A 23,510-nucleotide genomic window follows, 5' to 3' on the forward strand; every position below is an offset into this window, starting at 1 on the left:
CTCACGTTTAATGGAAGAACCCTGGCATATAGCAGAAGACTGTGCATGTACACAAGCAGTGACCACATTGCAACAATATGAAAATCCTGTAATCCTGAAGGTGGTCCAGGTTCTAAGTGTTCAGAAGATCAAACTTCCCATGTCTGTTTGGTGTGGGTGTTGGTTATTTTCTTTTCTTTCTTTCTTTTTTTTATTTTCCACTAGTAATCCTCCTCCCTAGCTGACTAGTCAAAGAATTAGACTTTTCTTGCCCAAAGGTAATGGGGAAAAAGGGTGAAGTTGCCAGGAAACATTAATAATGTAAACAGAAGTCTTGAGCCTCTGAAGTAAGGAGTGTCTTAAGCCACTGTTGACTTAACATTTTGGAGGGCTGGGGCTATAAAGTGCCTGTGCAAGAGTGTTCACAGTAGTGTCTGAGCGAGTGATAGAGCTGGGAAGTGTTACCTCCCCAGTGACAGCATGTCCTGGAACTAGATGCTGTGCAAAAGCAAGTGTGGTCTGTTGCATAAATCACTGGGCTGGTAGGAGCTGATTTTGTGCTCCTGCATGGCATAGATAAATGACTTCGTCTCTCTCTTAGTTCCAATGTAAAATGAAGCTGTCAAGCTGCTGTGAAGCCGAGTTCATTAAGCGAAGTAAAAGCACTTTGGGGTCATCGGGTGAGAGGTGCCATTAAAACACTGTTATCTGTACATCATCACTTGTGAAGCCATGGACAAATTGAACAGGAGAACTTACCTTTCTACTTTGCTTCTGATGGAAAAAGAATCTGATAAAAAATGTGTTCTCACCCCCACAAATAAAACAACCCATGCATTTGTAGTGACCCTAAACTGAATAAAAGCCCTGGGAGTATTGCTTTTAATTAAGCTTTAGCATTTTTTGGCTTGTTTTTGGTTCTTGTTTGTTTCTTTGTTTGTTTTTGGTTAGATTTTTTTGCAGGGTGAGGAGTTAATATTTTAGTCCTCAGTATTGGCTCAGATTGGGAGTAGGTGAGGATGCTTTGCTCAGCTTTAGTACTGAACTTGTTTGGGAAGGACTTTGTTCTGCTTTGTGATATTCCCTTCATCTCCCCTGTCTCATTTAGGTTTGGCAAAAAAGTGTCAGAAAACTTGTTTCAGGCAAAAATAGGTGAAAGATCTATGCTAGGTTGCATCTATATGTATCTCTTACTAAGGGACCTATCTGTACCATGTATTCATACAACAATATGTTGAAGGATATGCATGTTCTGCTTCCTCTTAAGTCTTCCTGGTTTGATTTTACAACTAATTCTTCTTTTCACGTTGTTGGCATACTTTCTTAAGCAGCACTCTTTTATCTCCAAAGGCTTGGAAAAACACACTGGAATCAGTATGTACAAAAGGTCTTCCCCATTGATGTCTAGGCATATCTGAGAGGAAGTGCAGTTGACAGCTAACCTGTCCTGTTCACTGCAACTTTTTATGTAGTAGAGCCCTTTCTCTCACCTCACCAATAATCTTTCTCTCATGTAATATTCTATGCTGGATTGCCACATCTGTGTGAAGAGATCAGCTGACAGAGCAAAGAATTATAGGGGATGAGCCTTCAGGTATTCAGATCCTGGGTCTCCATTCTGCTTGTCTTCATGAAACTGAGGAGAGCCCAGTTAGCAATGGGAAATCATTTCCTCTCTCAAATGTGAATTTTGGTTGGTTTTGACCAGTGGGATCAGAAGTTAATAGTGGACACCAGTAGACCAAGGTGGATGGTTAGCTTTACCTACTGAAGTGTTTAGTGTCTAGTCTAGGATAATAATTTGGGCCTTTAATCACTAATTGTAATTAGGGGTGAAAAGTGTTCTGATATACCTCCCAGGCATCTCATTTTGGGATGTTTAGCCATTTGAAAGTTGCCGGGTGAATCCTACACCAAGTGTTTCAATGAATCTTACATCCAAAGTGAATCAGGATCAGAAGTAGCTGCTATAATCTTGCAGAACAGGAACTGAGGAGGAACTGAGCCACTTGATGGTGAAGGTGGGAGGAGTATAAGCAGATAGGCACACTTCCTTAGTTGGAAGAGTCTTCCTCAGCAGATGAGACTGATATCCTTCTTTGCAGAGATCAGGACTGCAATGCCAGTAAATGAACAAAACTTTCCAAAGTGGCCATGGCATCTCATCTTCTAAGTGTTCAGCTTGAGATGTCTGAAAGTAGCAAGTATGAAAGTTACAGATGGTAACTTGCTTAGTTCAGAAGACAAAAGCTTTTTAAATCCATGTAACTTGGAGGTTCAAAACTGCCAATCACCCTTAAAAATTAATTAGGAACGAAACTATGGTCTTGCCAGTGTCAATTCCTGCAGCACCCAAGTTTCCCATCCAAATTCGCTCAGTGAGTGAGAACTGATAGGATCACAGCACCAGCTGTCTCTGTTGTGGAAAGGAGGGCAGCACTGAGTGTGGATGACAGCTCCTGGATCCAGTTCCAACAGTGGTAAATATTCCTCTGGTTCCTAGCCACTAGATGTGTTATACTTCGGTATATTTACTTCTCATGGGAAAGGAATCTCCTTTCCCATCCTACTTTTATCAGCTGAAGTCCTGATGCTCAGGTTTAAGACAATAAGGAGTTAAGACTGATTTGTGTTATCTGGTAAGCTTATCTTGGCAAAAAAAAAAAAGGTGGAGGGAGAGGGAACTTGAGAAGCAAAAATTAAATGTCAGCAGAACTGTGACAGACTTGCATTCCTGTTTTGCAACTTGCCATGGAGCTAGTAAAAAGCAAAATTATTGGCACAGTTACAGTGGAACAACCAACTGACCTTTCCTGGCTGAAAGTGTGTTTCTGGTTAACTGTTTAGAGACCAAATAACTGTCATGTGAATTTGCATTTTCAAAGGAAGGAATACAGAAACTTGAAAATTAACTTTGACAAACCTTCTGCAAATCCTCCCAACTGTTCAAGAAAAAACTCAAAGACCCAGAGTACTTGACTGCTTTCCTTGGCTCTAGTTTGGTACTGTGTTATTGTTAAGTAATCATACAACTGTGTAATGGTTTGGGTTGGAAGGGACCTTAAAGATCAATTAGTTCCCACCCTGCTGCCATGGGCATGGATGCCACCCACTAGATCAGGTGGCTTAATGCCCAATCCAACCTGGCCTTGAATGCTTCCACAGGTGGGGCATCCACAATTTCTCTGGATGACCTGTTCCAGCACCTCACTACCTTCTGAGTAAGTAATTTCTTCCTGACATGTAATCAAAATCTCTCCTATTTTACTTTAAAAGCATTCCCCTTGTCCTATCAGTAGGAACTTTTTTTCTTTTTACATTTTGTATTATTTGTATTTTGTATGGATGTTACTCCTCCAGCTGTGTGCAATAACCAGTCTAAGCTGGCAGTATAGGTTGTCTCGTTTGTGCTCTGCTTGTGCTGATAGTTTGCCCTTTTAACTGGAGATGCTGTGTGGCAGCTGCCCTGGTGGCTCTTGGGGAGCCTCACAGCACTGTGAGATGGAGGAGGGAGCGATGGCTGGATAAGGAAGGTGGGGTTAATGGTGTGAGAAGCAGCTTGCTCCCCAGGTCTGTAAATATGGAAATTGCTGTGATTTTCTTTTTAGATTACTTGGATTGGTGGGGTGGAGAGGTAGGGGAGCAGCTCCCTTCCTGAACTGGGGCTTACTGTTAGTGGTTGAGAAACTCGTCTGTGGGATGGAGGCTGACGTGTTGGCCTCGGCTAGCACTGCGGCAGGGCAGGCACAGGAGAGAGGGAGTCAGGCAGGCAAGACAAGCCTTGTCTGGGAAGAGATGGCTGGGATGCTCTGAAGGGAAGAGAGACGTGGAAGTTGCTGTGTGTGCAATCGGGAAGCCCAGAGCTGTGAAGAAATGGTAAGGAGATGAAACGTAGGTGAGCTGTGCAAGAAGTGGTGCCTGAAACCATGAAGCATGGAGGCTGTGGGTTGTACTTGATGGCCTGTGAAGTTTTGTGTGTCCTTTTTTTTCCTTTTTGCTCCCTATGGGCCTGCTCTAGGCCTGAACCCCTTCTTCTCACAGACTTTTTCATTTTTTTATTTCAAAACACATCATTAAATCTTGGGGAAATCATGTCGATGTGACGTCAGTCCTCTTGAGAAATACGGAGTTCCCATTGCTGTGATCCCAGGGGGTGTTCTCAGTATATTAATCTCGCTTTCCACATGGCTGCAGGGCCGAGCACCCATCTGAAGAGGAAATAAGCCAAGCAAGGGAATATGTAATTTTATTATTGAGGGTGAGGAGTCATTTCCTTGAGTTCCACCAGGGAATCCACTGAGTTTCGTAAACTGTATTTCTAAAGCAGGATGTGCTTTGAGTTCAGTCAAGAAAATGTTTTACCATACCCAGAATTTTGAGTGGGGTTTTTTTTGTGCTCTCCGATCATGGTTGCACAGTTGTGTTTGAAACCCCCTGAGTAGTGTGTAGGAGTTCCTACCTTGCATTCAGCTGCATGTGGCTCTATGTTTCACTGCTGCCGGACGGAGCTTATGCTTGATGTGTTCTGTTTGCACCACCTGAATGCTTAAAACCTGGAAATTGTATTTTAAGTCTTGAATTATGGTTCTGTTGCATTTTTCTTCAGGCCAAAATAGCAACAAAGCCTAAGAAGCAAGGAGCTTAGGTAGACTGACCTGGGTCAAAAAGTGAGGTTTTATCTGGCTGATTTACATTATTTATTAAAGTTTAAGTATGACTCAATATGACTTTTATATTCTGGTTTTGTCATCTGGTTGAACAGTGTGATATTCAAGCATCTCAAACTAGCTGTCCTTAAACCGCTGAGAAGATAACAGATGTTGTCTAGTCGGATTTGGGAAGTTCTGCCAAGGATCTGATCTGTGAAAGAAAGCTCCTTAATGTGTTTGTCTTCCCATCAACCCTACTAAAGCAGGATAGTGGGTCAGTGTGACTGGAAGGTTTTTACTGTCTTAATCCTGGGCAGATGGAAATTTGCCCCACGTTTGGGAGCACTAACAACTGCTAGTTCACAGATGAACTGAAAAAAAAAAATCCTTACCTGATTCAAATTTAGTACTTGGTTGCTTGTATTTCCTGCAGACTAGGTGGCATCTGTAGCAATATCATCTGTAAATACTGTGTTCTTGGATAGTAGGAACTCATTTTTAGCCACTTGTTTGTTGAAATACCTGTAGTGTCCCTCCTTTAAAAATTAGATCTCCTGTGTCTCTCTGTGCTTTCTGTGCCTCAGTGAATGGGTCTAGTTATTTTGGGTTTGTATTTATACATCCTACATTTTTGTTTGATGTGAGGACTATTCTGTTGATGGATGATTAGTTTGTATAAGCTATTGATGCAAAAACTGTAACTGGTTTTCTCATCATTACGGGTTGATGTGAGGATTCCATTACGCAAATTTGTTAGCTGTGCACTGTAAATTAGAGGTTCTTCCCTCTTCTTCTTTTGTTTGTAGAAATAGAAGAAAGTACTGTTTTGTTTTGAAGAATTGTTTGTTTTATTGTGTTGAAGACTTTATCTAGAAGAGAGGGAGAAATTGACTCTCTTGTCGTGTCTCTTTCTCCCACTTTCCCCAACCACCCCAAAGCCTATTTAATTTCTCAGCTATGAGATGGTAGTAGTACAAAGCCAGATAGCTGTTCAACCTCCTCTCCATTAATTGTCAAAAATCCAATGACCTAATTATTTTCCCTACCTTCAAGAATGTTTTTTTCTTGTTGTTTTTCTTCTGTTGTGAAATACTAAAAGTTGTGCAAGTAGGTCTCAAGTATTGGAATGCTGGAGTAGGTAGGTGTGGAAATACTCTGTTCTTTTGAGTAACAAGGAGAGGGCTAGGACAGGAAAACTTGGGGATTTTTTATATATGTCAGCTGATTTAGGCAGAAAAAAGTGATACAGGTGATCTGGATACTGTGCTTAGCCACAGATGCAATGACAGGTGCTGGAAGTGGCGGGAAGGTATAAATAGCTCTCAAAGGGTGCTGGAATGCGAGAATAGAAGTGAATTCCTTTTTCCTCTGCTGTTGTCTAAAGATTTGATTAACATCATATTGCATCCTCTTCAATTTGTCAAAACCCAAGAGGTTAGATAGAGTGTTCCTTTGTGTAGCTGTAACACTTGCATATCTATTGCCAAAAGGCAAATCTACAGGAAAAAAACAATTTAAAGGAAAGACTGCCTTGCTTTGTTCTCTCTCACTATTTCCCCTCCCAATTTTTTCTGTTCACTAGTAAAGGCTATTTTAAGAGATTGTAAGCCACGGACAGGATAATCTGTTAAAAATAGGAGTTGGCGTTTGAGCCTGGGTGACTTGAGGTCAGGGTGATATCTTATGTACCTGTTTTGAGGGTAATTGCTCAGGGGTGACTGCTGAAAGGCAGTACAGGTCCTGCAACTTTGGGGAAGTTGTTCACCCAACCCGGTCTTTACTGTGTATAGTGGTCTAAATAGGTGGGAGTTTATTATGAAATGATAAATGCTCATGCTAGGGGCTGCTGCCAAAACAGATATGACATGGATGTTGATTACTGCCTTCTAGATGTGCTTCATTATGACTTATAGTAAAACAGTATGAATTTATGAGCTCTTGTTTGTTCTTGCTGGAAAAGATTATCTGAAGAGCCTAATTCCTGTGCAGCATGTGTGGGAATGTCTCTGCATCGACAGTTTCTGTGAGAAATATCTTTCAGTTGCAGCAAACTTGAAGTTCTACTATTAAATGAGAAATTTTGCTGCCAGAATGTGAAAGAACTGTCCATCTCTTTTAGATGTGTCTGTGTCTGGTGGGTGGGTGGTTGTTTTTTTTTTTACTGTAATATGGTTTGGTTTGGTTGGTGGGGTTTTCTTTTTTCATTTGGTAAAGAGTGCTAATGGTTTGTTCTCAAAGGAGAATTTTATTGCTGTGAAGTGGAATTGACATTTTCTCTATTCCTGCTGCTACCTAGACTTTTTCCTTCATGGAATGGATTTAGCCCTTCATTTGTCCAGGGTACCATGTGCAACTGTTTCTTTTAAGTGAAGCAAGCCTGTGAGTCACATGTGCTATGGTGTCATATAATTCCATTAGGAAAAACTTTGAAGGGTCAATAGATAGTTATCTTCAATATGTCCCTTAGGAAAATGACTGTCTCAAAAGTAGCTGGGAGCATGCAAAGATGTACAAGGTTACCCTGGGGCTTTCTTCCAGAGCATATCTCTGCTCTTGAGGATGGGCAATTGCTGGTGGGTGTGAGGCTTTCTGGGAACTGGGAAAACGTGTCCAGAGCAGCCCATCAGCCAGCTGAAACTCCTACCCGCATGCCTTGTCTTGGTTTCTGCCAGTATGCATGCACAAGGTGTACTTTCAGAACCAGGCTGCCAATCCCTTGCCAGCACTCTGGAAACTTCTACTTAAAAACATTTGCTGCTTTGGTGGCAATTATGTGAGACAATGATCCAGTGTTTCTCCTGAATTTATCTGTTGCATCTGTATGTGCTGGATGTTTATTATCTAGGATAATTAGCAAATCGACTAAGGCAGATGGTGTACCTCTTGCCGGGTGCATTTGTGGGAGTTTGTTCCTTGCTTCTATATTTAATTCCAGCAAAGGAAGCTGATGCCAGGTGTAGATGAGTATGTAGAGCCTCTCTAAACCTAGAAACCAGCTATAAACCCTAGGCTCGCTGAGTCACTGCCTAAGCTCTCACACTGCAGGTGCATATTGCCCGGAGGATTATCTTGATGTTTTTCTCTCTTAATAAGATCTTTTACCTTGGAGAGAAAAGCTTGGACATATTCTATGATCCCCTCTTCCAGAAGGCAGCAGCTTAATAATTTTGGCCACAAACAAGTGCACAGCTAACAAGCAGATGGCAGTGAGTGCCCAAGAAGGCTGTGCCTGGATGGTATTAGGCTGAATAATATGTCGTACTCTGGTGCCACAGACTTGTTAATCACTCTGAGTAACTCCAAGCAGACCAGCATCTCTCAACAACTACATGAAAAACAAAGGAGGGACAAAAGGCTTGGGGTAGTGTTTCCCATACAATCTCAGTGCCCAAATGAGCATCACCTCCCTGTTCCTGTAAGGCAAAGAGCTAGATCAGTTAAAACCAGTGAGAAAACCAGTAAGTTTCAAATGGCTGACTGCACAGTGGCAATGGTTGGCTCAGAGGTGATATTTTTACCCTTTTTTCACAAGATCACAGTCTAGATGGGAGCCACCAGAGAACAGAGAAGGGTTGGCAGCTGATTGTTCAGTCCTGTCCAAGATTTACCTTAATGGCAAATTAGGGAAATTGCATGTTTAGATATTTATTTCCTGATTCCTTCCACAGCTCCTAAAGAAGGGAGGTGGGATTCTGTCTTTGAGGAGTCTAACTGTTTGTATGCTGGTAACAGAGGTAGCTAATGCTGGATGTGCCCTGAACTTTTTGTCTCTTGGAACATGGCTTATGATCCTATCTTAAGGGAGTTACACATATCACCTAACTTTAGCATAGAGCTGGATGTTTCTTGAAACGTGCTTTGTAGGTCTACTCTTATTTCCTGGACCTTTTTATAGACTACAGGTTTACCAGGAAAGTAACATAGAACCAGGACTCAGGTCAGTTTTGTGACAATTAATTTGTTAGAAGAGGGGGGGTAGGTGCATGTAGGGGGCCAAAAAGCCCAGCACAAGACTAAGACACCTAATGAAAAGCAGAGACTAAGGGACATATGGCTATAGTGTTCCACAGACAGCATGAAGGAAATGGTTTGTCCTTCATAAAAATCTAGCAAGGCTTGTTTTCACCTTTTCATCCTCCTCCACTTTGCCTTCTCCATCCGGTTAAAAATCTTCAAATCTGCTTTTGAAAAAGTATATTTTGAACCATGTACAATTGTAGAGCTTTACAATAAAAAGCTTAAAGAATGAGGGGGTTTCAGACTCTTGAGAGACTGTATTTTCTGTCAGTAATGCAGTCATTGCAGTTTAACGTGTAGCTCACAAGGCTTCATAGGTCTGTCAAAATGAGGTCACTCCCAAGGCTTTGGATTTACGACGTTGTTTATAAAACTTTGTGCATGGCCTATAGCAAGAAGGGGTTTCTGGTGGTTTTTACTACTTCTCAGTTCTGTTTTGGCTCAGAATTTTTAGGCTGTTGGGAGAGAGGAAAGGAAGGTCGTGGTCCTTAAGAAAAGTAAACAAAACCCCTACCCCCAATTACACCACTAGTCTGTTTATTCAGGAAAATGTGACTGAGAATCTAGGAGAACATTCAGCATCACTGCAAAGGTTTTGCAAAAATGTTCTTTGGATTTTGAGAAACTGTAAGAAAAAATGATGGTATTTGATATAAATACTGGTTGTACAGGACCTCTGGAGGTCATCTGAGCCCAACTTCCTGCTGAAAGCAGAACTGTCACATTGCTGGATTACATCAACCATGACTTTGCCAAGTTGTGAAAACTTCCAGAGATGGAGATTTGTAGACTCTCTGTGGGTCACACTGCCCTCCTGATAAGAAAGACATTTTTTAGTGTGCAACCTGAACTTCTAAGCTGCTGTCTGTGGCTGTTGCTCCATGTTATACCATCCAATACTGCCGAGAAACATTCACTTGACTCTGTCTTCTTTACAGCTCCCCTTCAGATTTAGCTGGCAGCTAATTACATTGCTCCTTAGTCTCCTCCTTGGCAGACTAAATAAACCCACATCCCTTAGCACTCCTTGTGGGAGTCATTGTAGGCCTCTACCCTATCTTGACATCCCTTTTAAACTGAGGGCTTGGATGTAGTATTCAGTATGCAACCTCACCATCACTCATTTGGGAGGAATGATAATTTCCCAGGATTGGCCAGCTTATAGCCCTCTTAATGTAGCCTAGGGCATGGTTCGCCTTCCTTCCAACAAGACTGCACCTTTTCAGCTTTTTCAGCCTGACGCCTGTTGTAATGCACAGCTCCTCTTTGGCGGGGCTGACCATGGGATTATTCCACCCCAGGTGCAGGACTCAACAAGTCTGCTTGTTGAACCTTGTAAAGTTTGTCTTCGCTCAGGCAAGTTGCACAAGGGCCATCTGGGTTGATGCTCTGCCATTCGCTTTTTCAACCACCTCCCCTGACTTAGTGTCATTTGCAGATTTACCGTTGATGCAGTTGTGCAGGTATCAAGATTGTTATTAGGATGTTGAGCATTATGGGCCCTTGTGTTGATATTTGGGCTGCTGCTCTTGTTAAGGGCTGCCAACTGCATTGAAACAGCTTGAGGAAAACTGGAGCCAAAATAGCAGCACTCAATGGCTGGTCACTGTGAATGGTGTCTTCACCTTGTAGGCTTCTGAATTACTGAATCTACTGCAGTAGTGGATAAGACAGGTATACTGTGGTCAGTGAGTGGTGATCCTGCTGTCCTCATCCCTGCCAGAAGCTTGTGCAGGATGCCCTGGTGCAATCAGGGCGATCAGAGTGATCCCTGAAGACAGGCAGTACTACAGCAACTCTGGTGAGCAGTTGATGGAGTAAAGCTTCTGTTTTGAAATATGTTCCCTGTTATAATTTGCACAGCAAATTAATTGTGGGATGCTGATAAAAGAATGAGAGGAGACCAGAATGGAAACATCTGAAACTTGCTTCCTTCTGAAAACTGTGACTGGAACACAGTTAATCATTATCTATTTGATAGGAAGCAAGTACATGTTTGCTGGTAGCAATTAAACTATTGTTTTAAAGATTAATGAGTGGGAGAGACATTGGTTTCATGGTGACAAACAAGTGCCTTCTAGAACAAAGGCCTTGGGCCTGCACGTGGTGTGCTGGTGCCTTGTTCTGAGCAGCATCTGTGTGTTCCTTTCATGTTCCAGCTTACAGTGATTTCATAAACGGATAAATTGTTCATGCCTTTCATTGCCAGTAACACAGAGATGCTGAAATAAAGTGGATGTCAAGGCCTTGGCAGTGCACGATGAGTTAGGTTCACCTGGATAAATGAGAAGCCAGTTTTGTAAATACTTGAAAATAGTGGGTCCTTACTGACTGCCATTTCTGATGGGAAATCTGCTGGTTAGGTTAGTGATGTCCTTTTCATGAATTTATCAACACTTGTGGTCTAGCCCTCTGGTGAGGGAGGCTGGCTGAGTGGAGAAATTCTGTACAGGCTTGCCTCTACAAAATGTACCCTCTGCATCTGTTTTTGGCAGCCTGGCTGGGCTGTCAGCTGCATGCAGGTGTATTCACGTGTCAGCGACTGAGTAATGTCTCCCAGGATGTATTAGAAGTCAGCTAACCTCAGAGGAATGCTATAACTGTGTTGCACCATGTTTCAGTGTCAGTGATATTGTACAGAAACAAAAACATCAGAGATTAGATGAAATGGAGTATATGTCATAGATTCAAGCTATATATGTTAGGATGGGGAAAAATCCTCTGTTAGGTCAGTTGGTAAAGGGCTCTGACTATGAAGAGGGCTTGGGTCAATAAAAGCTATATGAACCAATCAGAAAATTGTATTTCATAATTGAAGAGTACAGGGGTTTTTCTGCTTTCAAAATGGACAAGTAGATGTCTGTATGCTGCTGCCGGTTCCAAGAGGACTACATTTGAAAAAGTGCCTGGGTTTGTTTGGTTATTAGCTTGCAATGACCTAGCTTTTTTTGTTTTCATTCCTATCTGTAGCTATTAACATAATCCAGCTGTTGTTCACGATTCCCTTCTGTGCAAGGCCCAGTGTAGGCTAAGCAGAGGAATGCCCTTGAGAGTGCAGCTTTTATACCCCAAAAGGGGTTTGCTGGTATTGAGAACCTATGAGCAATACATTAATATCTTGCAATTATGAGCCCTGTCAGTACCCCTTTAATTTTACATAATTTTTTGTTTTCTAAGTTGACATGTTTTATACTGCAGTGCTCCATTTACTTCTGTGAGTGCTGCTACTGTGTGTCACCTCTGAGTCTTTGGGAGCTGCCTGGGAAGTTCAGGGCAGTGCCTATTGGAGCCTAGGCTCCATAGCAGATGAGGTCTTGGCCATGAGGAGAAGTCTGAGTGGGCAGAGCAGGACTTCTGGATGTTCAGCTTGCTGTAAGGAAGGAATTGTTGTGGGAGATGTATTTGTAGCAGGTTGCTTGCAGAGTCCTGAGTTCCAAAGGAGGGATGAACAGAGTAGCTGAAGGAGTTGGTGTCTGTGTGGATGGCCTGTGACAGACACTACTGTGACGGTGGGATTCTCCTTAGCTTAAATCTCTGTGGCTGTTTGTGTTTCTTAAGGAGTCCCACTTTATATTATAGAGGAAGGGTCCACGGTGGTGAAGACATTCAGTTGAGCTTCCTAGCAGAAAGCACTGATCGTGAGCCACAATGAGCAGTGTCGCTGTGGCAATGGGAGCTGGGGCACAGGCTCCCAGTTCTTGAAGTGTCAAGACTTTCTTATTTCCAATGAGGGGTTCCACTGGCCTAGCTCCTTCTAACTATTTTAAAAGAGATTCTCACTTTTATATCGGGTAGACTTCATCAAGTGCATGTGTGACAAGCAGAAAGTTGACATCCTGCTTGCCTCCAACCTCCCTCAGAGCTTTTTGTCCTCATCCCTAGTACATTTTTCTTTATTCTCCCCCAGGGCTAAACCTCTCTCAAATCAAATACAAGTTTATGATGAAAGAAAAATAGCCTAGTTTTCAGCCATTCATTTGAATTTTGAATTCTTATCTTTTGAGAGAAACAACCACTGTCTAAAGTGACAAACTTCATATGCAATGTAAGGAGGTTGGATGGAGACATGAGCTCCTATTCTCTATGGTTTTAAAAGCACAGGAAGAACATGGCTACTCTCTCTTCCATCAAACAGAGTGACCTGCAGGCTTGGGACTGAGAGTGTGAGTGCAACCTGTCGGTGATGGTGCAGAACAACTTGTACATGCTGGAGGGAGTTTTAAATGAAGCCTAATTTTTGAGTAACTCTACTAAAAAAGTGTTTGGGTATCCACATTGGCAAAGCCACAAACCTGTTGATGTTTTTCTAATGATGAATGTATAATTCTTTACCTTTGGCCTTTTCTTTCTCAGGCTTTCAGTAAGTTGCTTAAAATAAAAGGCTATAGATTGACTTCAGATAATTGTTGAAGCTAAATTGCTATTTGGACTAACTGTGTTGCTTAAAAACAAAACAGTGTTTCCAAATTGCCACTGCAGAGTAGTATTCAATAAATGCAGCTGGGAGGGAGTATTTAAGTATGGTTTTGTTTCAGTTTTCCATTTGCCCACGCCGTTACAGGACATGAAGCATAATGGATTATGAGCCCAGTATTATGGGCCTGCCTGTTCACAGCTTCATCTCTCGATGTCCTACAGGTCCAGGTGCAAGTAGAAATGTAGCTGAATTGTAAATTTGGCTTCCAGTTTTCTTATAATAAAGTCCATTTTCCTGCTGTGCAGCCAATTGTGCTTTAGAGTCTTCAACAGAAGAGCTGCTAGTACTGCAAGCTACCACTAAATGTTGTTTTTTCTGGAGATTTAATAACTCAGCTCCTAATGCTCTACAGGATTTTTCCTAGCTTAGATGTCTTGATCCCTGACCCGGGTATCTGTGCCAACAGAAACTTTCAAGTGCTGATGCAGTTACGGTGAGAAAATTGTACTTCTCCTCGCATTGCCCCTGGGATCTGGTTTTAATAGAGTTTCGAAAGCAGTTACTTGCTGATGAGGTTCTCTCTGTGCTAGGAATGGGTCTCCAATCTGTTTCCATGTGTTTGTAAGTTGTTTCTTGTGCGGGCAGGCCCGCTCATGCAGCGAGGCAGCCATGGAGCTGAAGCTGCCTTCACAGCATTATTGCTGGAAGTCACTGGGACCTGGCTCCCTCTCATAGGGTCTTCCATGAAAATCAGTCCTGCTCTTCCTCCAAACATTCTCAGTACTGTTCTGCAGTATTTAGTGCAGGCTCCTACTGGAGTCTTGCATTTTATTTCACTAGTTAAAACCTATCTCGAACTTTTTTATGGGAAACTTTTGGCCTTTAGTTGTGTTTGATTCCTTTGCTAGCGTAGGTCAAACTTACTGGAAGTTAAAAAAAAAAAGTTTTGAATTTTTTTGAAAATTCAGTAGAGGTTACTTTGTACATCCATTAACACTGGCCCAAAGCTTTGTGCTGCTTTGGAATGTGCAGTTCTGCATGGAAATTAACACTTTAATGCTCTGGCTCTTCACCAAGGCTTTAGGCAGGGTGGTGTGGTGTAAGCTGCCTGAAAGCAGCAAAGGTTAGATGAATTTCTTCTCTGTGGAAACACCATGAACCACTTCAGAAGGAAATGCATCAGGGACCTTGGTTGGAAGGAAATTACTGCACTGATTGTGATGAATTTTGTTTCCCTCTCTAGCTAGTAACTGAAGGACCTCTGACACATAACTTCTATTTTTTCATGGTCACTTCGGGGTGAAGTACCTCTCTGTGTGAGAGGGGGAAGGAAGTAAGAAGAGCTTGCTGCTATTTCAAGACGTAGTGAGGGAAACTTAGCATGTTTTATTTCCTTTTGAGACTTGTGTTTAAATTAGGAGTCTATCTCCCCTGCCATGGGGCAGGGAGGGAAGGGTTTTTTCCATTACCTTTACAAATAACTGTGGCGTCTCAAGTGTGAAGGTGTTTGATGCAGCTGGTGTTGAGGAGGTGTAGCCAACTGTTTACTGGAGAAATGCACCATTGTTCTACTTATTTTGTATCAGGGATTTTTAGCTGCTTCCCAAGTGACCACTATCTCTTCACACTAAAACTTCTTAGTTTATTCATAATACTTTATCTTCCTCAGTTTAGTATTCTGTATATCAGACTTCTTTTCCCAGTTTCATTCTCAGACTCCTTCTATGTATATCATGATATGTAAAGTTTTATTCATTATTTTGTCCTGTCAGTCATGTCTGGTCAAAGACATTTCTTATAGGTAATGAGATATAAATAAACAGAGTAATCGTGCTTTATTTTTGAAAAGTCATTGAAGTGTAAATGAAAACTGTCTTCATAGTGCTGGATGTTCAATTAATTGAATGTAAGGCTTACACTGGAAGGGAGGTGTTTTAGCACAAAACGGTTCAAAAGTACTTCTTTAAATAGAAATTTGTGAAATATATAGCGTAGAAAAATTCAGGTTAAGATTTTACTTTTCAACTAAACAAGGTATTTGTGTGTCAACCTCGAAAGAGCTGCAGAGCAGTAAAATTCTGATATAGCAAATGAACACAAAAGCTTCAGAAATTAAAAATTTCTGATATAGGAAAACAATGTGAAATATGCATGTTTGAAGGCCTGAATGGTAAAATTGCTACTCATTCAATGATAACTATAAAAAGAGAGGATATCTCTATCTTTTATTAAAAAAACACCCAACAAACAAAACCCAGACAACACAGTAATTTTTTAATGAATATTCTTTGTCTATTTACTGTAAAGTCACCTATTTTGAACACCTAAGACTTGTTCACACTTGATACTCAAGTGTGACACTACTGAACTCTGCTATGGTACTACTTAAACCTGTGGTATAACTGGCATTATTTCTGTTTTATTGGCTATCCCCTTTTGGGCTGAATAGGCAAGAGTTTGCTGCTGGCCCTGGAGGGCTGATGTTCAGCTGTGAAAAAGGGAGGTGGTTCCAGCCTGTAAGATGGGATGTGAGCATTTTACTTGACCACTGTTCAGAGTTGGATTTGGATATAGTGAAAGCCTTGTTAAAACCTTCAGGAGAGATGAAGGTGGTCTGTACATGCAGTGTCACTGAGGATTTTTTTGGTCCAGAACAGAAGAGATCACAGCTCATTGATTAGATGGCTTCTAAGCAGTGCTTGCTTTGCTGGGAAGGTTGAGGTGTATTGTTTTGGGGGAGTCTTTTCTCTTACAGCAAGAACCATATAGTTCACCAGGAGATGGTTCTCCCCTGCTTCCATGAAGACACTTGAAAGTGCTTCCTTCAAGCTCAAACTTTGTGTTACTTTGCTTAAAAGAAGCAGCAGTTTCCAAAGGACATAGCAGGGCCTTTATGCATGTTTTACATGCACTGTAAATTCCCTTGATTACCTTCGTGTCTGTGTGCTGGGGACTTACTGCACCAGTTGTGTCCCAGTGATAGCAAAGCAGAAGAATGTCCAAAGAATTAGCGTCCACTGTCTCAGAAAACTTGTTTGTGCTTTATAGCAAGGTCATACTTCCAGAACATTTATTCAGTGTGATTAATGGTGCATCAGATAAAAATCTACCCTGACTAAACTCAGGGAGTGCCATTCTCAATGTACTCTTGACATGCTACAAGTTTGCTATTGCGTTTTCTTTTGTTTTGTTTCTCAGTGATTAAACCTACATCATAAGATGTTTATCTCTCAGCCAGATGCTTATTTGTAGGCCATCAGCTGTGTGGTTTCTTGACCATAAACACTATGAGGCAGTTCTGGGCAAATTACCTCTTTGTGTGGGAACTGCTGTCTTAGCAGTACTTACTCCAGTGAAAAATATGTGCCACTTTCAAGTAAAAGATTGGGAAACAGTGACGCTGGTGTGGTGCTTTTAAAGCCTTGGGATTAGTGTTGTAGATCTTCTAAATGGGACTGTTTAAAACTTTTTTTTATTTCTTTATTTTTTTTTTTTTATTTCTTTAGGCACAGCTGGAAGCTCAGAGGGCAACTCAGGACTTTCAGAGGGCCACTGAAGTGCTGCGTGCTGCAAAAGAGACCATTTCACTCGCTGAGCAGAGGCTCCTGGAAGATGACAAACGTCAGTTTGACTCTGCCTGGCAAGAGATGCTCAACCATGCTACTCAGAGGGTAATACAATTGCCCCAGCACCTATCTTTTCCATATTTTGTGTTCTCTTGTGGTGTATGAGGCTTAGTTTCTGAAAGAACAAATTTTTGTTTTGATTCAGATACACGACGTAGGAAATGAAGCTATGAAAAATTATGAAGCCTATGGTTAAATTTTCTGAGCCTTAGGCTTCTTCTGGGACAACTATATTTCTCTACCTGGCTGTGCCAATAGCTAGTGGAGTAGCTCTGTACAGAAAAAAATAAATTACCATCTATATTATAGGGATAACAGATAAACTTCACACATATCTGCATTTGGAGTTGTGCCAGAATAATTGCACAGAGATAGCTATTCCTGAATACACGTGTTATAGGAGCTCTTGCTCTGGAAAAACAGGGACATGTTCCAATTTTAGTCTAATGGGTTTGTAGTATGGAATAAGTTGAACAAGGCACTTTGCTTCAGAAATGTGTGTTTGAATGTAGAATTACTTGAAAATGTGTGTTGCGTTTTAAGCTTGCATTCTGCTTTATCCTGAATTAAATTTCAAATTTAGACAAGATCTTACCTCCTTTGTAAAGTCTTTTAAACTTACAGAAGAGATGCACCATCTAACAAAGAAAGACTATATTCTTTCTAGCAGCTGTCAAGAAGAATTTTCCTGTCTTTTGCTGTGTCTCTTTTTTTCCTGTCTATTAAAAAGAAAGGGCAGGAAGGTTTTTTTAACATGGAAGAACCAAAAATCAAAGTTAAAAATCTCTGTTCTGTCAGAGTTTCCTTAATATGCTAGTGAAGCTGAACTTGCTATTCCAAATATGCTAGCATGCCATACAATGTTCATATTGTCTTGCAGTCCTCAATGCAGTAGCTCTGTTTTGTAGCAGAAGCTTCTGAGTTATAAGAAAGCCTCTATTTCAGGGTGAATTGTAAAACCCAGCTGGCTGATGAGGAAACGGGGAACAGAAGGGATGTTGGCTGAGTGTAGGGGAGAGATGGAAAACCTGGTATATATTAAAGAAAGAGAAAACGAACTCCTGTGTTATTGTCCCTGTTATCATTAGGTATTTGCAGATCAGGTAACCACTGTGTATTTCTGAGGGGAGCCTCCCCTTTGCACTGTGTGTGTGCCAGGACACCAGCAGCTGTCGTTTTTCCTAGTTGTTATCCCAGCTCAATAGGAGCAAAGTCCAGAAATGCATCCACAGTTTTTGATTATCAGAATTGATAGGTGAGAAAACTGGAAGCATCTAAGGAGTTGCTTAGACCTCCTGACTGCTAAACTGCTGAGTTCTGGTGAAGAGTGACAGCAATCACGTATTGGCCACTTCTCTCTGGCTGGTATACTGCAAACTTGTGTTGGGGTGGGTGAGAAACACTAGCAATTTTGAGAGTTCAAACAGATTCTTCTTTTCATTGGCTATCTCAAGGGGATCCCTGTGTCCTTCTACAACTCTTAAGCTTTCCCTGATGGTCTCTGGTAGGTGTACACCTGAGATGAGCAAACCCAGTGATTTACAGCAGAAGATATCTGCTGACAGTGTTTGGAGTCGTGCTGGTGGTGTTGATATGTATCATCACTGAATGCAGAGTACCTACTTGTTGGGGGACTGATTCAAGCCATAATGTCTCTGATTTGTTACAGCTGAACAGTAAATAGGAAACTTAGATTTACTTACTGCAGGTGTAAAATATCCTAGGCGCTGACTGGACTGCAGCTGAGAGCTCCTGGAATGGAAAACTTGTAACCCAGCAATTCCTGGTGCTTAAAATAGCCTGGGTAAGCTCAGTTCCCAGAAAACACCCACCTGCACCTTTCTTGGGTGTAGCAGATTTTGATAGAGTTACATGGAAGTTTGTTTCATGATTTTCATGAGACACTACCTCCATAGTGGAGGTCTTGAGACTAGGGCCAGAGCCAAGGAGGGTGAGAGTGCTGTTGGAAGACCTGACTGAACAGACCCAGTATTAGTTTGTTTGGAGGGCTTGACTGAGTTTTATATCTTCTTTAAGAGGGGGTGAAAACTTTCTTGTCTTCAATGCACGCAGTTAATGAAGTTCTTAGTGTTCAGTGAGGCAAAGAGAATAATTGGGATCTCAGGGAGCAGAAAACGTCATCATTTCGTACCAAGCTGTGGGCAAAAACAGATTGGAGGATGAGATCTACTAGAACAAAAGTTCTTCTTGACTGCCACAGCATTGCTGATAACTCAGATCATTAATTGTTAATTACATTACAAGTCACTAATGGAAAATGGTTCTGAGAGTGAAAGCTGAGGGTTAAGAAATAGAATTCTTCTACTTACACGTATAAAATCGCTCTTGGAGAAGGCTTTTGCGTTCTTGTTATTTGGATCTGCTAGCTTTTTTTGCATGTGTTTATAAATGGCAGTTGTACTGGGCAGAGAATAATCTTGCAGTGGGCCTTGTACGGCAGGAGCTCAAGTGCAGAAAAGCACCTCTGAGCCAAATGTTAAAAGTGGCTACTAATTAATTTGTTTCTCTGTTGATAGAAATGTCAGACAAGAGTAAAGGGTTTTTGTTTGCTGGTTTTGGGCAGAGGCAGCAGGCTTTTTTGAATTAATCTGAAATTTGGAACAAAACTTGAGCCCTATAGCAACTTGGTAGCTGACAAATACCACAAACAAAAAGCATAAAGAAAAAGGGTAAGCAAGAGAACAAACAAGAAACTGGTTTCTTATACAACCATATGTGGAAGTGCTGCCAGGTTAGTTTTGCACATGACCCAGTGGATATGGACAAAGGCTCGGGTTCCAGAGTACCAGACAGGAAATGCTGTTTCCAGACCCTCACTGAGAGGAAATAGAGATAAGGGTTACATGTAATTGCTTTTTGGTGTCTCGATAGACTGAAAAGCTATTAACACTGTTTTTAATGTAACTATCTAACAGAGTACTGTAAACAAGGCTTTTGTAGCCACTTACGCAGAAAATCATATAATTCAACTGATGCAAAATGGAAGAGTTATGGAAATTTTGTTTATCCTGGGTGAGGTGGAAGCATTACATGTGGAAGGTCTTTCTATTCATGGAGCAGACAGAAACAGCATGAACAGGTACAGGGAGTACAGGCTGTCACTCAGAATTTTTTTACACCTTGTAGTTTGAGCTACATTTCCCAAGGAAGCTGGGTGCATAAATAGGAGCTGGATGCCTGCCTGCCTCTCTGTGAAGATGCAACTAATCCCTATAAATGTCTGTGCTTGAGCTGTGTGTTGACAACAGTGAAGCACTGGGCTGTGGTGCAATCCTGCAGATCAGGCAGCTGCTTTGCCCACTTCTATTCCTAACATGAGTGTATTTTGGGGTAAAGTACTGTGTTTTTTTCCTAGATGTCCATTTTTCCACAGATCTGAGAAGTGTAATGACAGGCTGGAATTTAGCTCGTCAGTGTCATGTATCTAGAACCTGACCTTGTATCACAGAACTTGGCAAAAGTTCCATTATAATGAAAGGAGGTCTGATCAATGTGTTGATGGTTTCTGGAGAACAATTCATGTGACCAGAGGGGCAAGTTCATTTTAAAATAAATTCTCTGTTGATTGTAATAGAAATGTAGACAGTGTGATGAGCTTTTAAGCTACCTAGAGAAGAAAGCACTCTTAGCCATTGGCTTACCGAGTTTTCAGTGTGTCTTTAAAATTTGGAGATTATGTTTTTGGGAAGTGGAGGTGTGTTGCCTATCTGCTAGTACCTTGAATATAATGCTGCAGTTTGGGGTGCAGAGAACAGGGCAATGAAAGGGCCAAAGGCTGTTGAATTTTGGAGGGAGGGAGGAGAAAGATCTTCACATTTATACTCCTGTTGAAAATAATTCATAAAGGTCTACAAAAGGATGTGTTACTTCTAGTTTGAGAGAAGCTGGAGCAAGAAGGAAGTTCCTTGATAAATTTCAAGAGAAATTGCTAATTTCTATTTGCTGATGCAATCTGCAGTCTTAAAAAGGTTCTGCTTTTACAGTATTTCCTGAGATATGTTCAGTTCATAAATTCTGGCAGGAAGAAGAAATGTTTTGGCTCTTGATCATGAGACATTTTAAAAAGGAAAGGATGAGGGGAGAGTAAAGAGGGAGGAGGCATGCTCCCTCTTGGATTAATTTGGCTTGTGAAGCTCCCTCTGATATTACACTGTGAAGTGCCATCTGTCAGTGTAAAATGTGTGGGTGCTTTCATGATGTAGAGAGGAGAGATACTTCCTGAAGCTAGAAAAACTTTGAGAAAAAAGGGTGAGAAGAAAAGTCTATGAAAGAAGCAGCAAAAATACTACATCCTTCCTGGTCCTAATCCCTCTGTCACTTTATCTGGGAAATGCAGGGATTCTATGCAATCTTTTGTATTGTTGATTCTCTCCTCCTGGTTTACCCATCTTGTATTGTCTCTTTCCGCTCTTACAATCAATTTAATTTTTTGAGAAAGAAACAGTTGTCCAGAGTAATCTTCTGGCTTAGATGGTCAGCTTTGCTGAACTCCATTGATAAAATTTTTCTTTTGCATCTGCTGTTATTACTGAAATTTTGCCTGGAGTCCATTTTTTACTTCAGGTCATCGAGCTATTTTGGGCGGAACAAATCTTCACATATAGACTTAATCACGATGAGTATATAGTCTATACTGACCTTTCTTTCCCAGACAACTGGTTTGGAAATAAAGGGTTGGGAAACAGAGAAGAGGAATTGATCGATACCTGCATTGGGGGTTTTGACTTGTTTTGTTTTCCAGTAGTTGTGTCTTATAGCCTGTGCTACCTGGGAGAGTGAGTTCTACCTGAAATAAGTGATCCAGTAGTTAGGGACAGGTGTGGGCTAAGAAATGTCCAGTGAATGCGTGGCCATCCTAGAAGTTCATCTACTCTGGATGTTTTCATGCAAGAGTGTGTCCCTTGCTCACCCCAAGGGTATGAGTGGCAGGTACCATGTAAGGAGGAAAGATGTGCCTTGAGCAGTCTTCATTTGAAGAGGTGTCATCCTCACTTTTATCCCTGCCTTTTCCTAAGTGATACTGTTGCATCTGTGATGGCTTAGGAGCATCTACAAGGCAGGTTGGTGGTAGAAGTGATAGAAGCACTTTTATTAGACGAAACAGCTTATTTGGTAACTGTGATCAAAAGTTTGTGTACAAGTCCACATAATGCTGTTTCCCCCCCCCCAAATATATTAGGGCTGATAAAAAGTACTTCTTTCCCACACAAGCCTGTCTGTCTTTTTCGAAGCCCTTTTTAAGAGGTGAGGCATTTCCCTAGCTGGTCTTATATTGAACCTGCCAGATGTAGAGGTGGCAGCATTGTTTGCAGTTTGTCTCTGTCCACCTGCCCTGATGGAGAGCTCAGCCTTGGGTATGCACCTTGAGCTACTGTCCCAGGGAAAGGGGACAGGCTGTCTCTGCAGACTTGTGAGCGTAATGTGAGTGTGATGACAGAATTGCCCATAGGAAAAAACAAGGATGTGTGGGGAGAGAGTTTTTCTTATATCACTGATTTCTCAAAAGGATGAAATATATAGCCTTTTTTTCCCTTTTTTTCCTGGAGGGGTAATGAATGTGGATATATAAGGCTGACAGCAAATGTCATATTTTGTCAGATATTTTGAGGTGATTACAGTCCTCAAATCCCAGTTCTGCAGGATTCAGCATTTCTGTGATGTTTGATATGAAAGGTATGAAAAACCAACATGATACTGGACACCTGACCTGCTTTATGACCCTGATGTTGGTAGCACTTATCATGTGATTTATCCCAGATATCAAAGTTTATTCTAATTTAGCCCCAAGAATGGATGCGAGGGATTGAAATGTAATTGAGCATTGGCAAATTCCAGTCACTCTGTTATTTTGTAGCTTCCAGCGTTTTTAAATTGCAGTTTCCTTCCCACACTACAAAGGTGAACCACCTTCTGTGCAGTCTTTGGAGACTGCATTTTCATTTAAGATACTTCCATGCTAAAAGCAGCCTTGTCTGACATGTGTTTCACTAAGGAAAGTCATTGCAGCAACCTGACTTTCAAACAGTTGTTTGAGATAAGAGGCTGCAGCTTATTTTCAGCATGCAGGAGAGAGTCTGTTATGAACCTGATAATTTCTTTTCTCCCCTTTCTTTGAAAGTGGACGCATATAAAATAGTTGAAGGGCATTGGAGTTGAGTATATTCTTTTATATCTGATCAAGAGATCCCTTGGAAATCTTTCCTTCTCATAGTTTAAAGTTCCGTAGCAACTTCTTTGTTTAATAGTAAGTGGTGTGTGTAGATAAGCAAAAAGTGATAAGAGCTACTGGTTGATGCTGATGCAGTGCAGCTTTGGCAATTTCACACTTTTCATTTAAGCATCAGAAAGGACAACATGACAATTTTCCTGAGAGGAAGGTCAAAGTTGACTATACATTTTCCCTGTTCAGTTCAGCCTGAGGGCCAGGAGGGCTAGCACACTTTCGAAAAAAACTAGAGCTTTGTGGGTGAGGTTATTTAAAATTAAGATACCTTGAATTTTCTTTCTCTCTGCATCTGAGAGCTCAGATACACAGTCTGGTGGTGGAAGCCAGTTGGAAGAAATTGGCTAGAAGTTGTGGAGTAGTTGGTATCACAGCTGAAACATTTCAAAATCCAGTACTGGAGAAAAAAAAGTCTTGTCATTTTTTGTATGAGTACTTTCATAACTGCAAGAAAAGAAGATTGAAAAAATTGCTTGCTTTCTCATCATTGCCAGACCAACAGAGAGGTATCACCACTTTTCTTACTTTTCTTACTTAAAACAAATCGTTCACCTCCCTGTCTGAATCTTGATTGCTAG

At 41.3% G+C, this 23,510-nt stretch overlaps 1 protein-coding gene across 1 annotated transcript in view; it reads left to right on the forward strand.

Annotated features, from left to right (window-relative positions):
• The window catches only part of SH3BP5 (SH3 domain binding protein 5), a 52,897-nt gene that overhangs the window by 16,149 nt on the left and 13,238 nt on the right, over positions 1-23,510 (forward strand). The window contains exon 4 of the mRNA XM_027659357.1: positions 16,569-16,733. Within this exon, the coding sequence (XP_027515158.1) occupies positions 16,569-16,733 (165 nt within the window). The remainder of the gene's footprint in view (positions 1-16,568; positions 16,734-23,510) is intronic.

Source organism: Corapipo altera, unplaced genomic scaffold, assembly GCF_003945725.1.
Source record: "Corapipo altera isolate COAL_440 unplaced genomic scaffold, ASM394572v1 44b, whole genome shotgun sequence".
NCBI classification, from domain to species: domain Eukaryota; kingdom Metazoa; phylum Chordata; class Aves; order Passeriformes; family Pipridae; genus Corapipo; species Corapipo altera.